We start from the raw sequence: 27875 nt of genomic DNA, 5'->3' as shown, positions 1-27875 counted from the left end.
TAGCAGGAAGACACAACACAACACAACTGTGGTGTAGCAGGAAGACACAACACAACACAACTGTGGTGTAGCAGGAACACCACACCACACGACACAACTGTGGTGTAGCAGGAAGACACACCACACAACACAACTGTGGTGTAGCAGGAAGACACACAACACAACACAACTGTGGTGTAGCAGGAAGACATACAACACAACACAACTGTGGTGTAGCAGGAAGACACACCACAACACAACTGTGGTGTAGCAGGAACACCACACCACAACACAACTGTGGTGTAGCAGGAAGACACAACACACGACACAACTGTGGTGTAGCAGGAACACCACACCACAACACAACTGTGGTATAGCAGGAAGACACACCACACGACACAACTGTGGTGTAGCAGGAACACCACACCACACGACACAACTGTGGTGTAGCAGGAAGACACAACACAACACAACTGTGGTGTAGCAGGAAGACACACCACAACACAACTGTGGTGTAGCAGGAACACCACACCACAACACAACTGTGGTATAGCAGGAAGACACACCACACGACACAACTGTGGTGTAGCAGGAACACCACACCACACGACACAACTGTGGTGTAGCAGGAAGACACAACACAACACAACTGTGGTGTAGCAGGAAGACACACAACACGACACAACTGTGGTGTAGCAGGAAGACACAACACAACACAACTGTGGTGTAGCAGGAACACCACACCACACAACACAACTGTGGTGTAGCAGGAAGACACAACACAACACAACTGTGGTGTAGCAGGAACACCACACCACACAACACAACTGTGGTGTAGCAGGAAGACACAACACAACACAACTGTGGTGTAGCAGGAAGACACAACACAACACAACTGTGGTGTAGCAGGAACACCACACCACACAACACAACTGTGGTGTAGCAGGAAGACACAACACAACTGTGGTGTAGCAGGAAGACACAACACACGACACAACTGTGGTATAGCAGGAAGACACAACACACGACACAACTGTGGTGTAGCAGGAAGACACACAACACAACACAACTGTGGTGTAGCAGGAAGACACACAACACGACACAACTGTGGTGTAGCAGGAAGACACAACACAACACAACTGTGGTGTAGCAGGAAGACACAACACAACACAACTGTGGTGTAGCAGGAAGACACAACACAACACAACTGTGGTGTAGCAGGAACACCACACCACACAACACAACTGTGGTGTAGCAGGAAGACACAACACAACACAACTGTGGTGTAGCAGGAACACCACACCACACAACACAACTGTGGTATAGCAGGAAGACACACAACACAACACAACTGTGGTGTAGCAGGAACACCACACCACACAACACAACTGTGGTGTAGCAGGAAGACATACAACACAACACATCTGTGGTGTAGCAGCAGACCATACCACATAAGACAACTGTGGTGTAGCAGGAACACATAACATAACTGTGGTGTAGCGGGAAGATCACACACTCTATGGCTCCCAATGTTGAACTGATGCCCTGGTGTCACCCTGGTAAGCAATGCGAGCTCGTCATGAAGAGTACCTTTCCCAGAATCTAGGCCTCGTGTTTAGTACATTTTTCTATAGCCGAGAGGCTTGCTGAGCACTCTTGGATGACTGTGTATAGGGTTTGCCAACAAGCAAGTGGCCCCTTTATTGATACTGTATGCAACAATTGACTTTTCAGCTTGCCCTAAAATGGGACCATTCATCCTACTAGGAACAATTTGTCTTTCATAATTATTCATTCAAGCTAACTGAAGCATTTAAACAGACAAAAATGTTAGAGGTATCATAAGAAATGGATATTAGTATGTTGAAGCAAACTTTGTTATTATTATTGAAAAATAGACTCTAGTCTGGCAGTGGTGACACACGCCTTTAATCCCAGCACTCAGGAGACAGAGGCAGGCGGATCTCTGAGTTTGAAGCCAGCCTGGTCTACAGAGTGAGTTCCAGGACATCCAGAGCTATGTGGAGAAACTCTGTCTTGAAAGACAAAACACCAAAAACCAAAAGCAAAAAGAAAAAAAGCAAATCAACCTCCCCCAAAACAAAATAGAATAAAACAGATTCTTCTCTCATACAGTATATCCCAAGCATAGCACAGCTTTCCCTCCCTTCATTCCCCTAGCTCCCTCCACCTCCCCAACCCCATCCATCCCACCTTCATTCCCTCTTCAAAAAAGAGCAGGTCTCCAAGAGCCAAATAGGACACAACAAGACAGACACAAGACAAGGGGAAAGCCCTCATATCAAGGCTGGACAAGATAACGCAGGAGGAGAGAGCGACTCGAGAACAGGCAAAAGAGTAAGAGATACATCCAGCTCCCACTGTTAGGAGTCTCACAAAACACCAAACTACAGTCATAACATATGACATATATGCAGGACCTGGTTCCAACCCATGCAAGCCCCGTGTCTGCCATTTCAGTCTTTGTGAGAAGCAAGCTTTTTGAGTAAACTTAAATGGTACCTAATATAAAAGTTGAGAGAAAATTGCTTTCAGAAAATTTTTTTGCATTTCTAGTCAACAATGACAGATTTGCTAGTGTTTAAGAAGGCCAATACATCTATTGTTCTTATCACAATAAAAAAAATTGAGAGAAAAAATTAAAAAAATATTTATTTTTAAATGAAACTCTACCAGAGAAATACAACTTATTGTATACCTCCCATGCAACCTGCTGACCTGAGTTTAATTCTCAGGAAGGAGAAAGAACCAATCACAAAGTTGTCCTCTGATTTGAATGTGTGCTCCAGGGCATTCCCACAGCCGCACTGCACACTTGGTATATGAGTGTGGTGCACACATCCCCCTCTCCCCCACTGGATAAAAACCTTAATCACACAGTAACTTTCTTAAGGCTGAAAACATTAGTCAGAGCAAAAAGCCTTACTTCCACTCTTGAGCAGCCGCTTTTCCTCCTCCTTTAGCTTATTCTGCATGAGACGGAGAGTATTTTCAGCTTCCTGTGGAGGAGAAGGCCCAGATTCAGAATGGTGACCTTTAGTAGACAATCTGATTCAGAGATGGCTCTGTGGTTTATGGCACTGGGTGCTCTTCCAGAAGCCCCTGGATCAATTCCTTGCACTCATACAGTGGCTCATAACCATCTGTAACACCAATGCAGGGAATCTCGTGTCTTCTTTTGGCCTCTGTGGGCATTGCATATGGTGCACAGACATATATGCAGGCAAAATACCGATACACAAAATAGACATTCATAAATCTTTAAAATAGTTTTAAGAAGCTTACCTAGGCAACCTATGAGGTCCCTAAAACTGTGCTCTTCCTCTGCCACCTACCTAGCAGCCTGTGGGAATGGCCTAGCCATCTGATGCTCTGGCCCCATCCCTCCTCTCACTACCATTTAACTCTGAAAGAAACGAGTGGCACAGCAGAAACCACCACGTGTGCCTGCAAGGGCAGTGGGCACAGGAAATATGTCTAACACAGATAGGCAAGCTCTCTGCTCAGAACAAAAGAAAGCAGAACTGTCTCCATGTTTCTGCCTGTGCTGTATCACCACTCCAATCTAAAGGTGCTAATGGGCAGGTCTGGAAGGCAAGACAACAAGGAAATACTGGCCTTAGTTCCTGGTGTACAGCTAGAAGCAGGCAGAATGTCAGGTATGTTGTCAAACGGAGCCCTGATTAAGCTGGGCATGGTGACATGTATGTTATAGTCCCTGCACTTAGGAGGCTGGAGCAAGAGGCTGGTCTGGGCAACACAGCAACATACTGGCCTCCCCAGCCCCCAAATAGGCAAGTTTTGGATTCAAATATAGACTCTGCCTCAATATGTAAGGCAGAGAAGGGAAGATACCAGATGTAAACTTCTGGCCTCCATACGCACATGCACCCATACACATGTGAAAATGAACATACATGTATACACAGAACACATAAACATGTACACAAGCAAAACATCAATGAAGCTAAACAACTGGCTTTTAAATTTTGTTTGGTATTCTAAGCATTAAAAAAAACAGCCTTGGATTAGGCATGGGAAAGATCAAAGCAAACACGGGCCCTTCCAGGTCATCGCACAAGTCACAGTTGACCCATTTCCACTTCTCACTGCCCAAACCCTGTTAACACATCAAATACCTGACAACCAAGAATGCATGCCGTGTAGTCAGATAAACAGAAGAACTGGAGGAGTCTGTGGACCTGCAGGTTCATACCATATGTACAAACTGACATGGCTCAGAGCACGTACTAACACGCTAAAAGACTCACTTCAAACCTCTCCTGCTCCATCCGGTGATGATCCTCAAGTTGCTGCTCCAGGTAAGCCAAGTTCCGGAATTTCTCTAGATAAATGTCGTACTGCTTTTGCAGCTCCTCCTCAGTTTTCTCATACTCGTCCATGAAGGCCGGCCTAAAAGAAGCAATGGAATGAAAGAGAGCTAATATCTACTGTTGTCTGTCGTTCCTTCCAACTGCAGCAGAGACGGTCCTCCACTCTGACCAACTTCCTCTCTACCGACCAAACGAAGCTTCGCTTTTAACCATGTGTTCTTTATAACCCTCACCCTCAAAAAACTGAAAGTAGGAGAATTAAGTAAAAAATTACTTATAAACCATCAACTACATGCATTGGATGTAACACAATTCCCCCCACCCTTTTATTTTTAAAGATAGGGTCTCATGTAGCCTAGGCTATTCTTGAACTCATGAATTCCTGATCAGTTTCCTGAGTCTTGGGATTTAACATGTGAGTTACCATGTTAAGCCCCTTCTAGATTTTCCCAAATATAAAGATAGAAATGTGTGTGTGTGTGTGTGTGTGTGTGTACTTTGGAGATGGGATTTTACTATATAGCTCTGACCTCTGTCTTCCAAGTACTGGTATTAGAGGCATGTATCATCATGACACCCGATCAGGAAAGTATAGTCTTAATAAAAATTAAAAAGTAAATCTATTAGCACTAGTTTTGTTGATTTCATATCAATGGGTTACAGGGTCTAATAGGGTTGATATAGTCATGTGCCATACACATTTCTCAAAATCAGTTATTTAGTTAGTTAGTTTTTCGAGACAGGGTTTCTCTGTGTAGCTCTGGCTGTCCTAGAACTCGCTTTGTAGACCAGGCTGGCCTCGAACTCACAGAGATCTGCCTGCCTCTTCCTCCCAAGTCTGGAATTAAAGGCGTGCGCCACTACTGCCTGGCTCAAAAATCAGTTAAGTTAAATATATGCATGATCTTAGTTGGTATAATACTCTACTATGGATATGATAAAATGTAGTCTTCCAAATAGGTAAATAGGCCACTGCAAATCTTAGCTGTTTTAAAACAAAATAAAGTTTAAAACCTGCAACGTAAAGCCTAATTTCAACTGGTTGGCTAAATTTTTTTTCCCCCTCTTAGTATTAATTTTCCCTTCTCTTTCTCTTTCTTTCCTTCCTGTTCCCCCATGTGCCGGGATTACAGGCATGTAAAATCATGTCTGGCTTTGTTACTGATCTTAATGGCAATACTCTGCTCTTAAAAAACACGAGGGGTTAGCTATCTTAGCAGTTAGGGCACTGGCTGCTCTTCCAATGGTAACGGTTCAGTTCCCACCACCCACCTGGCAGCTCATGATCTGCAGCTTCAGCTCAATGGGCTCTGAAACCTTCTGCTGGATTCTGTACCAGGCATGCACACAGTACACAGGTATACATGCAGGCTAAATGTTCATACGCATACATTTTTAAAAATGAGAATTAGCTGTAGAGGTATGTGCCTATAGTCCCATCTCCTCTGGCGGCTGAGGTGCTAAGACACCCTTTAGTCCAGAAGTTGGGAGACTGAAACAGTTTCTCCCCTCAAAATCTTTTATTGAAAAATCCAAGGAATACACTGCATCTCTTTTCAGAAAAGCTGCTTCTCCTACAGATCCACCTGAGCTGAGTGTGTTCTCTTCTCAGATTCAAGTTCCCCTGAGTACACCACAGCCTGGACTTGGGTTAAGCTCTTGGTACCAGTGTCCTAATAGGAATGTTGGATGTCAGCAACCAAGTAAGGCACAGACTTATGGCTAGATGTTTGTCCTACACAGCTCTCCAAATTCCTTGAGCCACTTTTGATTTTGTCAGTTTAACTGGAATATCAGTTCTGGCTTCTGAGATGCTTATTCACAGCATCAAGAGAACACATGCCAGTCAGGCGGTGGTGGCGCACACCTTTAATCCCAGCACTCAGGAGGCAGAGACAGGTGGATCTCTGTGAGTTCAAGGCCAGTCTGGTCTACAGAGTGACATCCAGGGCAGCTAGGGCTGTTACACAGAGAAACCTGTCTTGAACCCTCTCCCCCCAAAATAGAGAACACATGTCTAAAATATGGAACCATCCTCGTGCAGGGCCATGCTAACCCTATTGTTCCATTTAGTGTATGTGCTACCCAAGCAAACCCTGAGCGGTTTCTAGAATGACACAAGGAGTCCCTAGGGAATGTGGTGTGGGAATGGGAACGGCCACCACAGCTTCATATATTTGGATACTTGGTCCCTAGTTGGTGAGACTGTTTGGGAAGGATTAGGAGGTGTGGCCTAGTTAGAGACGATGTGTCACTGGGGGCAAGCTCTGAGGTTTCAAAAGACTTATTCTATTCCCCAGTGTGTTCTCTTTCTCCTGCTTGTAGATCAAGATGTGAATTCTCAGCTGTTTCTGCTGCCATGACTTTGTTCCATCATGGACTCTAATCTCTGAAACCGTAAGCCCAGTTAATGCTTTCTTTCATGAGTTACCTCGGTCATGGTCACTTTTGTCACGAAGTGGAAAAGTAAGACAGAGGATGAAATAGAGAGGGAAAGAGAGCATTAATCTTTTAAACTAGAACAAAGCAACTTATCTATTAAAAAGGACTTCCAGGGTGTGGTGGTACACACCTTTAGTCCCAGCATTTGGAAAGCAGAAGCAGGCAAACCTCTGTGATCAAGAGGCCAGCCTGGTCTACAGTAAATTCCAAGATAGCCAAAGATACATAGTGAGACCCTGTTTTGAAAACACAAACAAACGAACATGATTTCGGGTTTAACTAGAATGAATTATGCTTTAAAGATGACTCTGTTAGTGAGTCCAAGGACTCTCGTGGCAGTGATTTCAGCAGCAGAAAGAGCAAGTCCCTGACATGAATGGGAGGGCTCTTGGTGCCTACTGTTTGCCAATGCTCACGCCCAAAACTATGAAAAGAAAAGCAAAAAACACTGAGGCCAAGGAGGGAAGATACAAACCAAGTATAGGGAATAGCACAAAGAAAATATGAGGAATACACAAAGGTTCCATTGCCATAGGCAATGCTCTGGGCCACTATTACACTTCTCTATTCCCCGGACCTGTTTTTCCACTGAGTCAGTCATAAGGAAGATAAACTGTTGACAGGTGAGGGATCATCAAAGTGAAAAGTCTAAAATCTATTCAAACCAAAAGATGGATGTATGCTCTGTTTCAATGTAATTTATGACGAGATTTTAGAAGGCCAAGTCTGGTACAACTCCCACCATCTGGGTTTACTTTGTCTTATGTTCCAAGACAGCACAAAAACTTTCAAGAGGGCTCCAGAGTTCAGCCACGCCGCAGACATACTGAAGGCAGTACAGAGAGTGAGCGAGTGCAGCGCAGGCAGCGAAGAAACTGTGACTCTCTGTGCACGAGGCTGCTCTCTGGTGCTCTCAGGCTTATTCCCACTTTCACAGACGCCTGCCACTCACACACTCTACCTGACACTCTGCAGGGTCTGCAGTCGCTTCCGATTTCTTTCCAGTTCTAATTTTCTCTTCTCAATTTTGGCTTCTAAGTTAGCTTCATCAGAGGCCACGTTATTGAGCAGGTCTTTAGTCTTCTGAACCTGTGCCTACATTGAATAGGAAATTTAGTGAGATAAAGTGCCAGGGAGGACTGTCACCTGACCCTGGGCACAGGACTCCTTAATATGTTGGGCAAAGCAACATCACACAAACCATACACAAAAGCAAACCAACAAAACACTTCCCCTCCCTGACTGCAACGTATCTAACAATTTCCAGAGTCAGGAGTGAAAGGAGGATGACCCAGAGGGGAAAAAAATTACAATTCTTTTCATAAAAAGTGGGTGTTTCTGTCCATGGAAGCAAACAAAAGTGGAAAAAAAGAATGTCCTAATAAAGACGAGAGGCCTAGGATCTGCGTCCAACCTGCTCGGTTAGGACTGGGCACTGACCAGTTTGTACTACCAGCCTGCCTTCACTTGGGCAGCTCCCTGGTTACAAACTACCAACCTAGGGAACAGACACACACAAAGACACACAGACACACTCAGACACAAACACACACATACACACACACACAGATACAGACAGACATACACACAGCAAGACACACACATACAGACACACAGACAGACAGACACACAGAGACACATACACAGAGGGTTGGTTCAGGAGGGGACCAAAAACAAAACCCTCATGAACCAGCCTCAGGTCTGACCCACTGTCTGCTTTGATGGACAAAGACGATTCCTTTTCTCTCTACGGTAAAGCAGCTTCACTAAAAACTAAAACTAAACGGAGAAACTGCTTTGCTGGTGAAGTCAGTGCAAACGTGGCTCGCACAGCAGCAACTAGACATTCTGGTGAGGCGGAGCTCTTAGAAAGGGTCCAGGCACAATGGGACAGAAGCTCTGGGCTGCTGGCACCACAGGGGTCAAAGACCCTGGCTAGTCCACAGACATTCCTGTCTTTCCAAGAGCAGGCTCGGCTGAAGTGGACATGGTGAGAACAAAGGTGCTGGCCTCTTATTTACACTGTGAGAAGCTGGCTGTTGGGAGTCTCGTGGTTCAGAGCACTGAGTCCACAGGAAGCGGGAACACAACCTGGGTGTGGACGAACCTCCTCTCCATGTTCTGGCTGTCTAACCCTGCATGAAGTTCTTGATGGCGAGGTGGGTTCCACTCTGGTACTCTTTATTACAAATGCATTAAAAATTCTAATACAAATGTGAATTAATTCCAACAGGAAGGTGAGTCCTTTGTCAACAAGATTAAAGGAAAAATTATGCACATTGTATATGTATCTGTTTATGAACATGTGAGTGCAGCCTATAGAAGTGCACATTGTATATGTACATGTTTATGAACATGTGAGTACAGCCTGTAGAAGTGCACATTGTACATGTGTATGAACATGTGAGTACAGCCTGTAGAAGTGCACATTGTACATGTGTATGAACATGTGAGTACAGCCTGTAGAAGTGCACATTGTACATGTGTATGAACATGTGAGTGCAGCCTGTAGAAGTGCACATTGTACATGTGTATGAACATGTGAGTACAGCCTGTAGAAGTACACATTGTATATGTACATGTGTATGAACATGTGAGTGCAGCCTGTAGAAGTGCACATTGTACATGTGTATGAACATGTGAGTACAGCCTGTAGAAGTGCACATTGTATATGTACATGTGTATGAACATGTGAGTGCAGCCTGTAGAAGTGCACATTGTATATGTACATGTGTATGAACATGTGAGTGCAGCCTGTAGAAGTGCACATTGTACATGTGTATGAACATGTGAGTACAGCCTGTAGAAGTGCACATTGTACATGTGTATGAACATGTGAGTGCAGCCTGTAGAAGTGCACATTGTACATGTGTATGAACATGTGAGTACAGCCTGTAGAAGTGCACATTGTATATGTACATGTGTATGAACATGTGAGTACAGCCTGTAGAAGTGCACATTGTACATGTGTATGAACATGTGAGTGCAGCCTGTAGAAGTGCACATTGTACATGTGTATGAACATGTGAGTACAGCCTGTAGAAGTGCACATTGTACATGTGTATGAACATGTGAGTACAGCCTGTAGAAGTGCACATTGTATATGTACATGTGTATGAACATGTGAGTGCAGCCTGTAGAAGTGCACATTGTACATGTGTGTGAACATGTGAGTGCAGCCTGTAGAAGTGCACATTGTACATGTGTATGAACATGTGAGTGCAGCCTGTAGAAGTGCACATTGTACATGTGTATGAACATGTGAGTACAGCCTGTAGAAGTGCACATTGTACGTGTACATGTGTATGAACATGTGAGTGCAGCCTGTAGAAGTGCACATTGTACATGTGTATGAACATGTGAGTGCAGCCTGTAGAAGTGCACATTGTACATGTGTATGAACATGTGAGTGCAGCCTGTAGAAGTGCACATTGTACATGTGTATGAACATGTGAGTGCAGCCTGTAGAAGTGCACATTGTACATGTGTATGAACATGTGAGTGCAGCCTGTAGAAGTGCACATTGTACATGTGTATGAACATGTGAGTGCAGCCTGTAGAAGTGCACATTGTACATGTGTATGAACATGTGAGTGCAGCCTGTAGAAGTGCACATTGTACATGTGTATGAACATGTGAGTGCAGCCTGTAGAAGTGCACATTGTACATGTGTATGAACATGTGAGTGCAGCCTGTAGAAGTGCACATTGTACATGTGTATGAACATGTGAGTGCAGCCTGTAGAAGTGCACATTGTACATGTGTATGAACATGTGAGTACAGCCTGTAGAAGTGCACATTGTATATGTACATGTGTATGAACATGTGAGTACAGCCTGTAGAAGTGCACATTGTATATGTACATGTGTATGAACATGTGAGTGCAGCCTGTAGAAGTGCACATTGTACATGTGTATGAACATGTGAGTACAGCCTGTAGAAGTGCACATTGTACATGTGTATGAACATGTGAGTACAGCCTGTAGAAGTGCACATTGTATATGTACATGTGTATGAACATGTGAGTGCAGCCTGTAGAAGTGCACATTGTACATGTGTATGAACATGTGAGTGCAGCCTGTAGAAGTGCACATTGTACATGTGTATGAACATGTGAGTGCAGCCTGTAGAAGTGCACATTGTACATGTGTATGAACATGTGAGTACAGCCTGTAGAAGTGCACATTGTACATGTACATGTGTATGAACATGTGAGTGCAGCCTGTAGAAGTGCACATTGTACATGTGTATGAACATGTGAGTGCAGCCTGTAGAAGTGCACATTGTACATGTGTATGAACATGTGAGTGCAGCCTGTAGAAGTGCACATTGTACATGTGTATGAACATGTGAGTACAGCCTGTAGAAGTGCACATTGTACATGTGTATGAACATGTGAGTGCAGCCTGTAGAAGTGCACATTGTACATGTGTATGAACATGTGAGTGCAGCCTGTAGAAGTGCACATTGTACATGTGTATGAACATGTGAGTGCAGCCTGTAGAAGTGCACATTGTACATGTGTATGAACATGTGAGTACAGCCTGTAGAAGTGCACATTGTACATGTGTATGAACATGTGAGTGCAGCCTGTAGAAGTGCACATTGTACATGTGTATGAACATGTGAGTGCAGCCTGTAGAAGTGCACATTGTATACATTTATGAACATGTGAGTGCAGCCTACAGAAGTCAGAACAGAGAGCATCGGATTCCCTGGAGTTCTGAGCTGCCTTGTGGGTGCTGTGAACTGAACTTGGGTCTCTGGAAGCGCAGTATGTGTTCTTAACTGCTGAGTCATCTTTCCAGTACCCTTAATCAACAACCTTGCTGATAATGATGACTCTCTGATTCAAAGTCATATTATAGCTTAGGAATTATCTGACCTTAAAGTATTTAATCTAGTCCTCAGGTAAGAAAGATCAATGTATAAACGTTTCCAGTCTTCTGAGATAACTGGCCTCTGTACCACAATCCTAAGTACTTTGGCTTTTAGAATTACCAGGCATCAGGGGCAAATACCTTCTGACATTCAAGGTCCGCTAAAGAGCAGACAGTGCCCCTTCTAGAGGACCAGTTTTCTTTCTTTTTTTTTTTTCAAGACAGGGTGTCTCTGTAGCTTTGGTGCCTGTCCTGGAACTAGCTCTTGTAGACCAGGCTGGCCTCGAACTCACAGAGATCCGCCTGCCTCTTCCTCCCGAGTGCTGGGATTAAAGGTGTGCACCACCACCGCTTGGCTTTAGAGAACCAGCTTTTATAATTCAGTGCTGATAGCATGTCTGGCCATGTTCATGTGATTCAGTTAGAATATTTGCATGCATAAAATATGGTTATTATAGGTTTTTAAGTTTAGAAATAATCATACATTTCAAGAAAAGATGGACTATGATATAATACAAAGCATTTTCCTCTGATCTAGGTGAGGAAACTGCCAGTCACTGATGCCCAATCACCTTCAATCCCTTTGTATTTCCTATTAAGTACATGAAAACCAGACATGAGCACAGCACACGGCCATTGTCTCATCTCAGGCTCATTCCTGTCTCGCTGCTAGGAAGTCATCCACAGCAGACAGGAACCACCATGGCAATCTGCTGCCACACTTCTGTGCTATTCTAGTCTCGAATGTTCTTCAGCTTTCCCTGGATTTCACAATGTTCTTTTTTGGAAAGCACCAGCCAACTAACTGATAGGATGATTCCCAGTCTGCTTTGTCTGACCGATTCAGATCATGCACAACACAAAGAGACTTCGTCTTATGAGGTGTCATAATTACAAACGATTTGCTATGACGTTTTACTTCCTCGCTTGACTGAGAAGTGACGCTAGGATTCTACACAAGAAATGGCTCTTTTTCTCTTTGTAATAATAAGTATTGTAAAGTCAGGTGTGGTAGCATATGCCTTTAATTTGAGCACTCAGGAGGCAGAGCAGGTGGATCTCTGAGTTTGACATCAGCCTGGTCTACAGAGCAGGTTCTAGGACAGCCAGGGCTACACAGAGAAACTGTCTTGAAAAACCAAAAAAAAAAAAAAAAGTATTGTACTGGTAGTTTTCTTGAAGCACTTTTTAATTTGAGAATTGATTGTTTCCTATTTCACTGATCTATACTACATAATAAACTACTGTAATTCATTTATGTTGATGTGCAAACAGTCCCTGGCATGGTCAGAAGAACCTTATCAAGTTGGCATCATGTCTCTCCAACAGACTCCTGGTAACCTTTGAATGCCCCTGTTCCTCCTGGCACAATAAGAGGTCGTGTTTCTCCCAATCGGCTCTGAAATGAGTCATTTTTCATGGGTTCCCTGGCTCCCGCTAGTGGAGAGCAGCATTTTACAGTCAAGATCCAGGGGCTAGGTACACTAGGAGCTTAGACAGTGAGAGGGCGGACATGTGCATACGCGGGTAGAGGATGCGTCCATAGTCGTATGCATCTCTGACAAAACTGACAGTGGGCGTGGGCGAGCGGGAGAAGGAGGGCTGCAATGTAGCTCAGAGGTAACGTACTCGCCTAGCATGCACAAGACCCTGAGTTCTAACCCTCCTCTGCACAGAGACAAAAAGAAAGCCCGGAACTTGTTTAAATGCCCAGCAGCAAGGAATTGGATAAATAAAATCGAATAGTATTTACCAAAATATTGAAGTAAGAACTGTTTAATTGCTTTAAAACTGATGAACTGTTAACAACTCGAGAAACTGCTGGAGAAGCAGTAGCTAAAATATAGGAATCCTAACTGTCCTCCAACTTTCCCTTGAAATATCCGTTTCTAGGCTGAACCCCACATGTAAAAACAACAAATACTAGCAGCGTAATCTTACCAAAATATCTTTTATTGCGATTCTCATCACTTTCTCAGTCTCGTTTATCTCTAGAGGTCTAGCAATGGCTTCTGTTCTCAGTTCCTAGGAGAGATAAAACAACTTACACATTTTGCAACAAGGAGTTCAATTTTTAGTTTCTGCCAATTTTTTTTTCTTGAGAGCCTTGCTGTTTCCTAAGATGTGCTTGAACGTGGATCTCCCCATCCTCAGACTCCCAAACTGCTGGGATTACAGATGTTCACCTTCATGCCCATTGGTGCCCCCCAAAAGTACGGGATACATATGTCACACTAATTCTCTAACATTTGACATAGTGGTAGAGACTATGGCTCACCACGTATAAGGCTTAGAATTCAATCTCTGACATCCCAAGAAAATTAAAAGCAAAATTTTACACTAGTGCACATCTCTGTAAAAAACATCTCTCGCCATCACTTTCTCTAAATGTTCTCCGAGGCCTACCTTGATTCTCCAGACTCTGTCTCTATTGTCAGCTCAAGACCCTGCATGCCCCTAATGCCAATGGCAAACATGAAATGACTACCCATTACCTTCATTCGTGAATTTGCTCCTGTTCAGATGACCCACCCTGTGAGAACTAAGCATAAGATCGCTGCTGTCTGTGGACCACCAGCCCATAGAACTAAGCATAAGATCGCTGCTGTCTGTGGACCACCAGCCCATAGAACTAAGCATAAGATCGCTGCTGTCTGTGGACCACCAGCCCATAGAACTAAGCATAAGATCGCTGCTGTCTGTGGACCACCAGCCCATAGAACTAAGCATAAGATCGCTGCTGTCTGTGGACCACCAGCCCATAAGAACTAAGCTTCCGCTCTGCTGGTCCCTAGAGTGGAAACAGCGAGAGAGCAATGGAGGCTGACATACTTGAAAGAGTAAGGAAATGAAGTCTGTTTAAAGTAAAAACAAAGTTAGACTGAGAATGCACGCCTTCAACCCCTTCAGTGTGTACACCCTCACTGTTAAGTACACAGAGTACTTTCCTCCTTAACCCAGCGGTTCCCAAACTACTGTTTGTCAAAAGCTGATGCTGCCTTGTGATGGTAAACAGCCTGGACGTGGGGCTGTGTCCAGTGCTCACCCAGGTTTGGGAACCGTGCTTAACAGCTGCCTTCAGTGGAGCAGATGGTGCACATTATAAGACTGAACTGGACTGCACGTTAAGTTGACAGCAACATCTTCTTCCAACTACCCGGAAGTGCTACTCCCATCAGTGGCCACAAACTTTTGTTATAACCATCTGGGAAACATTTGAAACTCCTAATGCCCGGGGTCATATTCCACAGTAGTGACACCAGCAAAAAAGTCAGTTTGATAAAGATCACTGGGTAAGGCTGGGGACAGTGGTTCTGGGAGTCAGGGAGTGACAGGTACACCATTGAGAACAATACAGAGAAGAGGCACAAGGGAGAAAGTCACAGTCTCACACTATATATTCACTAATCCTGAACTAGGAGCTAAAGATATTAACAATCACAGTATAGAGAAGGGAAGCGGGCACAAAGTCCCACCCTGAACCAAGGACTTCTTTGCAATCGATAGCTCCTAGGCAGAGCGACACTGTATCAGCCACACTCCAGGGCAGGCCTCATGCTCATGAGCAGTTGGCCAACATGAAATGGACTCCATGCTTTTTGTTTTGTTTTGGTTGTCTTTTGCTTTTTAGAGAGAAAAATAACATAAAGTTGGGTATATAAGGGAGGGGAGATCTGGAAGAAGTTGGAGGAGGGGAAAAACACGATTAAAACATATGGTATGAAAAAATATTTTTAATTAAAAAAAGATTAAAACCAGTTGGCAATTCCATTATAATCAAGAAAATGTTCATATCCTACACTAACTTCCCATATGTTAACCCAATCAATCAGATACTGTTGAGTAAAAATTGAAAGAACTGTAGAGCAGGAAGCAAGAGAAAACCTTTATTCCTTAACTGAACACTACTCACCCTCAGCTCAACCTCTTTGCCCAGCAAGTCATACAGAGATGCTCCTTTGGCAGTGATTTCAGAAGCAAGCTGCCTGGCTGCTTTGAGATCTGCAATCTGGAAGGAAAATTGCAAATACAGAACCCACATTTTCAACAGGCACTCAGCTGCCACTCTGTGAACCCCAGCCACTTCCTTCAGACAGGTATATAACTACAGAGCACGTGTTTCTGCAGGCTTTTTTATTGCTGTAGAACACAGCTCCTAGGACACCAACTTAGGAAACACTAAGTTCAAATGGGACCTACTTCAGGACATCTGGTCTCTCAGAAAGCCAAATGTGAAGTCAAACTGAATTCATAAGTAGGAGGTCCAAGCAACAGAAAGCAGACAAGCTTCCCCTATTTGTATTGGGTCCCTAATAGGATGACCAGAGGCAACCTGAGATATAGGTAGATAAGGCCTACAAGGCCAAGAGATGAGCCAACCTGGGAGTCTGCCCAAGGGCCTAGCAACAGTCGCTGTCAGAGGTCCTGATGGTGTCTAGCCAATGAGGGAACAACACACTGTCAACTAAGGCAGCGTGGGTGCTGGGAGGAGGCTGTAGAAGGCTTCCCCCATTGCTGAATAAACCAGTCTACTTGGTGACTTGCCTGACTCCCAGAGTCTATGCCATTGACTCCACACCTTCTCAACCCCTCCCGCAAGGAAGCTGTTTGGACTCAACTACTTTGAGAGACATTCCTTCCCCTGCAGTACCCAGGGCCAAGGCCTTCGTCTTTCCTCCAAAGAGCTGTGATGATGCCAGGGGAGACCAACTCTGCTAAGTACTTAGAGTCTCCTGGGCTGCCCTGGGGGACTGTTGGCAGGAAGGTGACCGCCAACGACTCTGATGATGACTCAGAGTTCAGGTGTGCACGTCCCCTCCTTCCTTCAGTTCCTTCAGTTCATTCTCAAGGAGCCGAGACACCAACAGGAATCCTTGCTCTCTCTCCTTTCCATGAACAAGTAACCCTTACCATCTCTCCTGACCTTTAACCTGCCAGCAACAGCTCGCTCGCCCTTGTTGCTCTTGGCAGACTACTTTCTTCCTTTCCTCTGGTCCCACCTACACTACCACCCTCCAGCTTTACCTGCTTTTCCTGCCTGCCTAGTAGCAAGTTCCTACATTTTCCTCTAAGATTTTCCTGACTGTTTCCACTTCTCAACAACAGTCCAGTCTCTGTCTCTGTTCTGACAGACACTTCTAACCCTGCAGTTCTAATCCCCTGCATGTTGGTGCCTTCTAACGTCCAGCTTCAGCATCACATACAACTGTACTCTAGCGAGGCATCTTCTCTGGGACATCTGAAGGGACTGAAAGCTTAACACGTCCACAGCCAAACTCAGAACAAAAATTTTACTAGCCACACTGGCTATTTTCATTTTTAAATTACTTAAAAGTTACATAATACTAGAGCCCATTTCCTTGATTATTAGCCACTTTGGCCAGTGGCTTCTGAGGAATACAGCCAGGTGCAGCCCTTGGCACATCAGCACATCATATCTGGAAACACAGTTTGAGGATCTTCTTCATGTTGTCTCATCTATCTCAATTCATACCCCAAACCCATAACAATCTATCATTAAAATATGTCTGGGCTGGTGAGATGGCTCAGCTGGTAAAATCTACTTGCCACCAAGCCTGATGACAAGGACCTACATGGTGGAAGGAGAGAACCAAGTCCCAGGTTAACCACTAACCTTCCTGTCCACTGTGATGCTACACACATAAATTAGCTTTTAAAATATCTGAACCTTGACTGTGAGCTCTGGCTCCTAGTACGTGTCTGTCAGGTGCAGGCATGGCAACCACGATGTTTCCTCTGGCAGGCCTCAGAGAGCTGTCCTGGCACCAGATTAATGTGTGTTCTTAGCTGGGCCTTTTTCATTCCTCAGTTTCCCAGCTGAGCCTTGTGCTGGGAACCTCTTTGGTTGCTTCTGCGAAGAACTTTTGATGGCAGCAGAAAGCCTGAAGATATTTTTTCCACCCTAACATATGGCCTCGTAGTTTTCTACTTTTCTTTCTTTCAAGACAGGGTTTCCTCTGTGTAGCTGTCCTCAAACTCACTCTGTAGACCAGGCTGGCCTTGAGCTCAGAGATCCACCTGCCTCTGCCTTCTGAGTGCTGGGATTGAAGGTGTGCACCACTATTACCTGGCTTAGTTTTCCATTCTTGACCCTTTTCCTCATCTCAGGTTTGTGGAATTCCCAGACTCTTCTGTTGGGGCATCTGGTCCTAGATGGATGGGCACCACTCCATGGGAAGAGATGAAATGACAGCTGCTGTTTCCTCTAGTCTGAAGTCCTGATATACCACCGTGGGAAGTGAATAACAGCTTGGCTGTCTTTGGTTTGTTGCTTCTATAAGCTGTTCAGAGACCTGACAGCTCAGCCCTGAGAGTGAGTTCTACCACCGACATCCCCAGATCTTACCTTCTCTGAGATGGGGACTTTCTAATCCCAAGACTGGCCTAAAACTCTTGGGCTCAAAGGGCCCTTCAGTCTCAGCCTCCCAATCAGCTGAGAATACAAGTGCATGCCACCATGTTTGGCTGAGAAGAAGTCCAAGGCCTATACATCTCTGCTGCAAACCCCATTTTCCACCTCAGAGTAAAGCCAAAGGCTTTTTCCCAGGTCAGAGTTTGCTTCTACCAGAGGGCTTCTGCTCTTTTTCTCAAATATCCGAAACACATTCTCATCTTGGGACACTAGTCCCCATTCCTACTTTCATGGTCTGTCCCTTCCCTCTCCTTTCTGCTGAGAAATCATCCATGCCGTGTGCCCTGACGTAAGAACATCAGATGGTAATTAATAGTCAAGGTGTCAGCTCACCAGGAGGAAAACTCTCTGATGGGAAACCTTGTTAGGCAGGGCCACGAGACTACAGACTCGGGAATATCTCTTGCTTCTATCTGTCACCTCACATGGGCATGTGCTACTGCAAATGTCCCTGTATCACGCACCGCGTGTTCATCTCGGGAATACCTCCCAATCTACTGGGCACTTTTATCTGCGCGTTGTCAAGGTGATTTGTCTTTAAGCTGTATTGTCTAACTGATATTAATAATGGTAGTTTATATATAGTTCTGATGAATAGAAATGAATACAAAGAAATGCTATATGGTCAGGGTTTATAAGCTCCCCTTAGGAGCTGTTTTAGACCACAGCTCAAACTGACTCTAGGAAAACAGTTGTATTTCCCCAGCTGCCAAGATAGCTGTGCTCTATTACCTGATATAAAGCTTCAAGATAACTTTAGGTTAGACCAGATGCTTTGCTAATGGCTTTTAAGATAAACTATTCCCAGAAAAGCAACCTAGTTCACAAGAACATATAGATGAGCTGTCTGATTTGTTGAGCCAGGGTTAAAAGTGCAAAGCAACCTAATTGCTGCATGCGGTTTCCTTGCTAGGTCTGTCCGATAACCTAGGACAACGATTAACTCTCTGCAAAAATTCCTAACCTCAGCTTTATGATACGGGTATGTAACCGGAAGACACAAAGTTTAGCCAACTAGCTTTTTATACATAAAAATGTCGGGTCCTGAAATCACACAGGTGACATTGAGTAATTAACCAAGGTGTAGAAGCAGAAACAGCTTTTATGCAGATACATCTCGGGAAAAGATTTTCTAACTGACCAGGGCTACAGAAAATGTTTTGACTTCATAACCCCAAGTAAAAGCTACAAGTTTCTTTTTTATGGTCAAGGGCTGCACACAGGGCAGAAAGTACATTTGTGACTTAAAGGGCTGTGTCTTGGGAGTGACATTTGAGCTGATACTGAAGGTCCATGGTAATTCTGAGCCCAAACTAAAGAACTTACGACACACCTCTCCCTGTCTAAACAGCATTTGCTGAGTCCAAGAAAGCCCGGCATTTTATGATCTTTGATCACAGAATGTTAGTTCAAAATGTTGATGCACTCAGAAGTATAGGATACAGTATACAATTTCCTTGTTTTTTCTTAGACTCCTCAGCAGTTGGATTTATAATGCCTTTAAAATTCCTTATAAGATGACCTCTCTGGACAGATAACAAAATGATCAATTCTTTCTTTACCGCTGCAGTTTGCAGCCTCTCAATTAAGGAGTTGATTAATAAAAAAAAAATGCTACTTCCTTGCTCCATGACAAGATATTTAGATTTACTGCAGTGAGTTGTTGCGTGACTCTGTTTATAATCATTTACTTAAGAAACGGAGTGTGTCCTTTTGTGTGGCTCCTGTATTGCCTGAAAGGTTTTGTTGGGTATTTAAGCTGTGGAGAACAAAGGAAGATGGAATGTCATGACAGGCACATCATGAGAGAATAAAAAAACCTTCAGAAGAGGTGGGTCTTTTCCCCTAATCTCCTTGGATAAAAAAAGTCTCAGTTTGTGCTATGCTGTGGACCTTCCCTTTGAGCCCTGTCTGCAGCCTGGTTCTTCTGTTCTGGATTGTGATACATTCAACCTGGGAGGCCCCAAGGCTGGCCCTGTTTATGACAGCCCTGCCCTCACAAACTCCACCCCACACCAGTCTGCGGTTCTCCACGGCTGACCTCTCAGATCTTCCACATCTTATCGTGGTTGTTCGCAGTTGACTCCTCCAAGGACGTCGCTCTTTGATTATACCTATATCCCTACCATCTGATAAAAGCAGGCTTTCAAACAACCAGATTTATTGTGATTTTGCTCTCATCCCCACACTAATGAGAATAAACTGTTACCACAGATGGAAACGCCCCGAGTCCACCAGTAAGGAAAGGAGTGCCGCAGGTCAGGCACATTCTACCTCCAACTCTCCCCATCCTTACCTTAGAGCCAAGGTCAAACTTGAACTTGCTGATGTCTTCCTCTCCCACTTTAGAGCCCTCCATGCCCTTGGTCTTCATTGCATTATAAAGAACGGATGTGATCTTCAACAGTTCTTTCACGGCATACCCATCCGCTTGATAAAGCTTCTTAGTATTGAGTTTTATATGTGCCTTTGTGGCCTGTTTTGAGACAGACAAAGTTCTGTTTGGTTTGGTTTTCTTCAGACAGGGTCTTAATATGTAACCCAGGCTGGCCTGAAACTCACTATCCAGCTGTTCAGGCTAGATGTGAGCTCTCACTTCTTCCTGTTTTATCTAAGTAATGGGATTAGAATGTGCTCTATCATACCCAGTTAAAGGTTAGGGCTATGTCCAAATCCCATGTAGGGAATTTGAAAATATCTCTGCCACCAACTGAAACAACTCAGTGAATAAGGATAAAACACACTACAAATGTCTCATATTATGATAAAGACATCCAAACTACAAACACATGTATCTTAGACCCAGTAATTTCAATTTTAAGAACTAACTGTAAACATAAACTCACAGCTAAAATTAAACACATAGGCTATTTATTACAGAATTCTTTCAAACAGCAAGTTATAAACTATGTAAATACATATACAAATAACATAATTGTAAGATACTCATGTAAGCAATAATAACTCAAGTGAAAGAGGAAAATTCTATATGCATTGGAAAGTTCTTCAAAATAAACTACTAAATAAGGAAGGCAAGATGCTACACAGCATGAGTTAATGGGAATATATATGTATATTGTTATTGCTTCTATATGTAATTAAATATAAATATTAATATATGTATATATTATTACGATTTGTTTAAACATGCATAAGCAAACACTGGGCTGAGATTTTTCTTTTTTTTTTTGGTTTTTCGAGACAGGGTTTCTCTGTAGTTTTGGAACCTGTCCTGGCACTAGCTCTTGTAGACCAGGCTGGTCTCGAACTCACACAGATCCGCCTGCCTCTGCCTCCCGAGTACTGGGATTAAAGGCGTGTGCCACCACCGCCTGGCTGGGCTGAATTTTAAACAGTGGTTATTATGACTGGAACTCAGCCTCGGGCAGACATGGCAGAGCGTCATTTTACTCCGTATAAGTTTGTGATATAAAAATTTATGAACCATAAAACATATTACTAGCCGGGCGATGGTGGTGCACGCCTTTAATCCCAGCACTCGGGAGGCAGAGGCAGGCAGATCTCTGTGAGTTCGAGACCAGCCTGGTCTACAGAGCCAGTTCCAGGACAGGCTCCAAAGCCACAGAGAAACCCTGTCTCAAAAAAAACCAAAAAAAAATATTACTTATTCCAAAATAAACAAGTTGGGGTGGTGGTGCATGCCTTTAATCCGAGCACTTGGGAGGCAGAGGCAGGTAGATCTCTGTGAGTTCAAGGCCAGCCTGGCCTGGTCTATAGAGTGAGTTCCAGGACAGGCTCCAAAGTTACAGAGAAACCCTGTCTCAAAACACACACACACACACACACACACACACACACACACACACACACACACACACAAACAACAAAACAAAAATCCAAAATAAAACCATATAAGCAATGAGTCAAAAAACACAGAAACACACACACACTTTGGCGAAATGGTTCCACAGAAACCTGGCAGTGGGATGGTTTTAGAAAGTAAACACGATACTCAATTCAAAAAACAGTACCAAATAAAATTTATCTTCTAATTTATTTGATAATTCTATAAAATGACTGTGAACTAACCATGAACTGGGCAATTGCTTTGACGAAGAAAACTCGGTCTTGTTCGGTCTCGATGTCAGAAGGGATGTCGGTCTGTGGCTCATATCTGTCAGAAAAAAAACAAGCAAGAGCCAATCCAATATAAAGTCCTTAAAGTCAGGTGTGGTGGTGAACACTTACAATCTAGCACTCAAGAGGCAGAGGCAGGTAGATCTCAGTGAGGTCCAGACCATCCAGGGTTATACAGTGAAACCCTAACTAAAATATAACAAAGCCACTAAACAAACAAAGCAAAAAAGACCCATTAAAGAGAAGGCAGATGATTATTGCTAACATGAGGTTTTCCAGGCTCCAACCAAAGCCCCAACCAAGGCAATGTGATTAAGCAAAAACTTCAAGAGCAAACAAGATACTCAGGGAGCAAATTCCAACTCAAGAATGAGATTTAAGTGGCAGACCACAGATGGCTCAGTGGGTAAACAGGGCTACTACCAAGCCTAGCAATCAGCATTCACTCTCCGGGGCTTACCTAGTGTAAGAGGAGAACCAACTAGTTCTCTAACCTCCACATGCATGTGGTGGCTAGCATAAACCCACATACATAGGTGTATTCACACATACTTAGCAGGTAAAGGAGTTTGCTGTGTAAGACTAGAAACCTGAGTTCTAACCCCAGAACCTGTATAAAGATGGAAGGAGAGAATCAGCTCAGCAGCCTTGTCCTCTGATCTCCACACCCGTACATGTGTGCCATGATACGAGTGTGGAGACAAGTAAAAAATAAAGCAATAAAGATAAATAAAGTAATAAGATACAATAATAAAGTAATATTGAATAAGTAAACAAACAAATACGGGACTCAGATTACAAACTAAATCTATCTCGAACTTCCAACTTTTATGAAATAACCAAGATTTTGACTCGGGCTAATAGCCCTTTGCCCAAGATAGACACGAGGGCTAAACAGTTCACTCAAGAAGTGGCAGGGTTGTTTAAATTACTTATTTACTGCTAATTCACCAGGGCTCAGAAGATTTGTGACTCTCAGCTGTAGTTGTATAGTCTGAGAGATAACAATAGCTTTTACATTTTAAAAGCAAAGAAGAGGGGCTGGTGAGGTGGCCAGTGGTCTAGAAACTAGGACTGTTACACTGAGAAACCCTGTCTCGAAAAAACAAAAACAAAAACAACAACAACAACAACAACAACAACAAAAAGAGCATATATTGTTCTTTCAGAGGACCTGCCCTTAGTTCCTAGCACCAATGTCAGGTGGCTTACAACTGCCTGTAACTCCAAAATATTCAACAGGCATCTCATGTAGACTAAATTTTATGTGTAACAACATATACAATATTTACCCTCTGATTCTTAACACAAAATGTTGCCAATCCTTATTACACAAGACTTTTATTTTTTTTAATATTTATTTATTATGTATACAATATTCTGTCTGCATGTATGCCTGCAGGCCAAAAGAGGGTACCAGACCTCATTACAGATGGTTGTGAGCCACCATGTGGTAGCTGGGAATTGAACTCAGGACCTTTGGAAGAGCAGGCAATGCTCCTAACCGTTGAGCCATCTCTCCAGCCCCACATAAGACTTTTAACACAATGAAAAGTCTATATTATTTATTGCTTTATATTTTTAGTATTGTATTTGTAATTATGTGTGTGGGGGTCTGTGTGTAAGCATGTGCATATTACTACCAGTGCTCACTGACGTCAGAGGTTGTGAGGTCCCCCCAGAGCTGGAGTTATACACAGTGTGAGTCATTCTACGTGACTGCTAACAAGGCCGGGCGGTGGTGGCTGACGCCTTTAATCCCAGCACTCAGGAGGCAGAGGTAGGCGGATCTCTGTGAGTTTGAGGCTAGCCTGGTCTACAAGAGCTAGTTCCAGGATAGGTTCCAAAGCTACAGCGAAACCCTGTCTTGAAAAACAAAAAACTCCAAAACAACGTGCATGCTGAGAATCAAACTCAGGTCCCCTGCAAGACCAGCACAAGCTCTTAACGTCTGAGCCGGTTCTCCAGCCACACCTGCAGTATTTTTAATGCAGTATATCCTGAGTGTAGAAAGTCCCTGCCATTGTGGTGAGGGCTGAAGAGCAGCCTGTACCAGCACTCCAATAAGGATAATCCCACCCTCCATGTTCTGTAAACTCTGGTGATTTCTTTCTTTCAATTTTTAAAATTTGAGAGAGCGTTTCTCACTATGTATCCCTGGCTGGCCTGGAACTTGATATGTAGCCCAGGCTGACCCCGAACTCACAGATATATACTTGCATTATCATGCCTGGCAGCTCTGATGACTATTCACAAATTACAACTCAGTCCCTCCTGCATGGATTGCACTATACTCTTCCTTTTGTATCATGACGGTTCCCTGTTTCCAATTAGCCAACAAACAAAGCACTATTCATGCTAAGACATGAATAAGGTGTACCCTCACCTTTTCACAAGCCACAGGAGGACTTCAGAGACAAGCCCAAAGTTGGGAGAGCGGAAATTCTCCATAGAGATATGTCGTGGGTACCCCAGGGCTCTCATCATCTCTGTGAAATCTGTCCAATATAAAACACAATTCCATCAGTCCTTGTCAGATGGCAGCACTTTGGAAAGCAGTTAATCTCATTGTCTCTGCTTTCCCTTCTTACTGGTTCTCCCCACCTTAGTGGCAGCCTGGGGGGCCCAATCCATCACCTCTGTGAGAAGACAGGCAGGGAGACACAACTGACAGTACCTAAGCCATCACTGGAAAACACCTAAGTTCAGTGGAGTAGACTTCCTTCAGGGAAACGGGTTCTAGGGATTAGTTGAGGCTTTCATTTCTTTTTGTTATCTGCCTTTTTACTGCCCCAAATAAAAACTATCCAAATGGATCAAAGACCTCAACATAAATCCATCCACACTGACCCTCACTGAAGAGAAAGTGGGAAGTAACCTTGAATGCATGGGGCACGGGAGACCACTTCCTGAATATAACCCCAACAGCACAGACACTGAGACCACTTCCTGAATATAACCCCAGCGGCACAGACGCTGAGAGCAACAATTAATAAATGGGACCTCCTGAAACGTAGAAGCTTCTGTAAAGCTAAGTATACAGTCAACAAGACAAAATGGCAGCCTGCAGAATGGGAAAAGATCTTCACTAACCCCATCTGATAGAGGACTGATCTCCAAAATACACGAAGAACTCAAGAATCCAATTTAAAAATGGGGTATAGATCTAAACAGAGAATTCTCAACAGAAGAATCTCAAATGGCTGAAAGACACTTAAGGAAATGTTGAACATCCTCAGCCATCAGGAAAATGCAAATCAAAAGAACTCGGAAATACCATCTTACACTGATCAGAAAGGCGAAGATAAAAAACACTATTGACAGCTTATGCTGGAGAGGATGTGGAGTAAGAGGAACACTTCTGCATTGCTTGTGGGAGTGCAAGCTTATACAGACACTGTAGAAATCAGTATGGCGAATTCTCAGAAAATTAAGAATCGATCTACCTCATGATCCAGCAATACTACTTTTAGGTATTTACCCAAAGGAGGCACACTCACACCACAAGGGCATTTGCTCAACTATGCCCACAGCAGCATTATTCATAACAGCCAAAACCTGTATACAACCTAGATGCCCCTCAACCAAAGGATGGATAAAGAAAATGTGGCACATTCACCCAATGGAGTACTACACAGCAGTAAAAAACAATGGCATCTTTAAATTTGCAGGCAAATGGACGGAATTAGGAGAAACATCCTGAGTGAGGTAACTCAGACCCAGAAAGACAAATATAATTTGTACTCACTCATAAGTGGATACCAGATATAAATCAAAGGATAACCAGCCTATATAGTCCATAAGAGAAGCTAGAACCCTCTTCAAGCAACAGATGGAAGCAGATGCAGAGATCCACAGCTAACCACTGGGCGGAGCTCCCGGAGCACAAAGAGAGGGAGGAGGGAGAATATGAGCAAAGGGGTCAAGACCATGATGGGGAAATACACAGAATGAGCTGGCCTGAGCTAGTGGAAGCTCACTTCTCTGGACTGACAGCTGGGGAACCTGTATAGGCCTGAATTAGGACCCCTGAATACAGGTGACAACGGTGTGGCTTGGACAGTATATGGGGCCACAGGCAGTGGGGTCAGGCACTACTCTATGTATAAACTGACTTTGTGGAGCCCATTCTCTATAGAAAGAAACCTTGTTCAGCCTAGGCTCCGGGGAGGGGAACGAGGAGAACCTTGGTCCTGCCTCAAGGAGTTGATGGACAGACTTAGTTGACTTCCCAGGGAAGGACTTACCCTCCTGAGGAGCAGATGAGGAGTGGGGCGAGGGGAAGCGGGAGAAGAGGAGGGAGGGGGAACTGGGATTGGTATGTAAAAAGAAATAAAATTAATTAATTAATTAAAAACAAACAAACAACTAAATAAAAACTACCTAGCCTCATAAGACATCATGAGAAAAAAATTGTTCAAAATCATACGTTCTTTTCAGTGATCCTATAGTATTTTGATGACATAAATTTCAAAAATCAGTTACCTCACCGGGCGGTGGTGGCGCACGCCTTTAATCACAGCACTCGGGAGGCAGAGGCAGGTGGATCTCTGTGAGTTCGAGACCAGCCTGGTCTACAAGAGCTAGTTCCAGGACAGGCTCCAAAACCACAGAGAAACCCTGTCTCGAAAAACCACACACACAAAAAAAAAATCAGTTACCTCAATTCACAGAAATTTTAAGAAAATGGTTAAACTGTCTTCAGTATTTATATTTACTGTAAAAACATATTAGTGAACAGTGTAAGTTGGAAGCACCTAAAAAAGCTACACTGCTTGAAAGAAAGTAGAAGAAAACAAACAAAAGCCAGGTGGTGGTGGCGCATGCCTTTAATCCCAGCACTCAGGAGGCAGAGGCAGGTGGATCTTTGTGAGTTCGAGGCCAGCTTGGTCTACAAGAGCTAGATCCAGGACAGGCTCCAAAGCCACAGAGAAACCCTGTCTCGAAAAACCAAAACGAAAAAAAAAAAAAGAAAGAAAACAAAAGAAAAAGAAAGTGGTATTTAGAAATGAACACAGCTGCCGGGTGGTGGTGCACGACTTTAATCCCAGCACTCAGGAGGCAAGGACAGGGGGATCTCTGTGAATTCAAAGCAAGCCTGGTCTACAGAGTGAGCTCCAGGACAGCTGGGGCTACACAGAGAAAGCGTCTTGAAAAGAAAAGAACACAACCAGAGGCAGGTGGATCTTTGTGGGTTCGAGGCTAACCTGGTTTACAAAGTAAGTTCTAGTCAGTGAGGGTTTTTGTTACACAGAGAACCCTGTCTCGGTAAATCAAAAGGAACACAACAACATCTCATATTGAGTTCCCACAATACGCTGAGCTGGTGAACAGTTTCCTGGCAGTGCGATGTCTAGGCATGTTTCCTGAAGACAGCTATTCAAAACGTCCTGTTGACAATTCCAAATAAGCTACTTGTACGATAAAGCAGGGCGGACTGCACCAGGTGGTGGAAGAGAAAGATGATGGTGAAGAAGTAGCAGTCTCCCCTCCAGTCAGGTTTCATCCAAACACTTCCTCCTGCTAAGGGGAAGCTAGCATTTCTCCAATGTTGGATGGGGACAGAGTCTCCATTACACAGCTATACAGTGTTTATTTAAGGTAAACATTCTGAAACACTCTTCTGGAATACTCTTCAGTACATCGCTTTTCAACGACCCTAGCAAAGTGCTGGCCTCATCAAAAACT

The 27875-nt window shown here is 43.8% G+C and overlaps 1 protein-coding gene across 6 annotated transcripts in view; it reads right to left on the bottom strand.

The window, feature by feature from the left end:
* The window catches only part of Cluap1 (clusterin associated protein 1), a 40505-nt gene that overhangs the window by 11413 nt on the left and 1217 nt on the right, over positions 1-27875 (bottom strand). For 4 of the 6 annotated variants that reach the window (XM_075941734.1, XM_075941733.1, XM_075941735.1 and 1 more), the window contains exons 2-9: positions 24574-24685; positions 22140-22224; positions 20386-20565; positions 15570-15665; positions 13598-13681; positions 7738-7871; positions 4272-4413; positions 2927-2999 (exon numbers count right to left, since the gene is read on the bottom strand). In XM_075941734.1, coding sequence (XP_075797849.1) covers positions 2927-2999; positions 4272-4413; positions 7738-7871; positions 13598-13681; positions 15570-15665; positions 20386-20565; positions 22140-22224; positions 24574-24674 — 895 coding nt within the window. In that variant the 5' untranslated portion in view covers positions 24675-24685. Of the gene's footprint in view, positions 1-2926; positions 3000-4271; positions 4414-7737; positions 7872-13597; positions 13682-15569; positions 15666-20385; positions 20566-22139; positions 22225-24573; positions 24686-27602; positions 27642-27875 lie in introns of those variants that run through there. The other 2 variants (XM_075941731.1, XM_075941732.1) reach the window with 2 other exon arrangements.

Source organism: Microtus pennsylvanicus, chromosome 11 (genome assembly GCF_037038515.1).
Source record: "Microtus pennsylvanicus isolate mMicPen1 chromosome 11, mMicPen1.hap1, whole genome shotgun sequence".
Taxonomy (NCBI): domain Eukaryota; kingdom Metazoa; phylum Chordata; class Mammalia; order Rodentia; family Cricetidae; genus Microtus; species Microtus pennsylvanicus.
The sequence above is the reverse complement of the archived record's forward strand: the minus strand, read 5'-3'. Positions and strand labels throughout refer to the sequence as shown.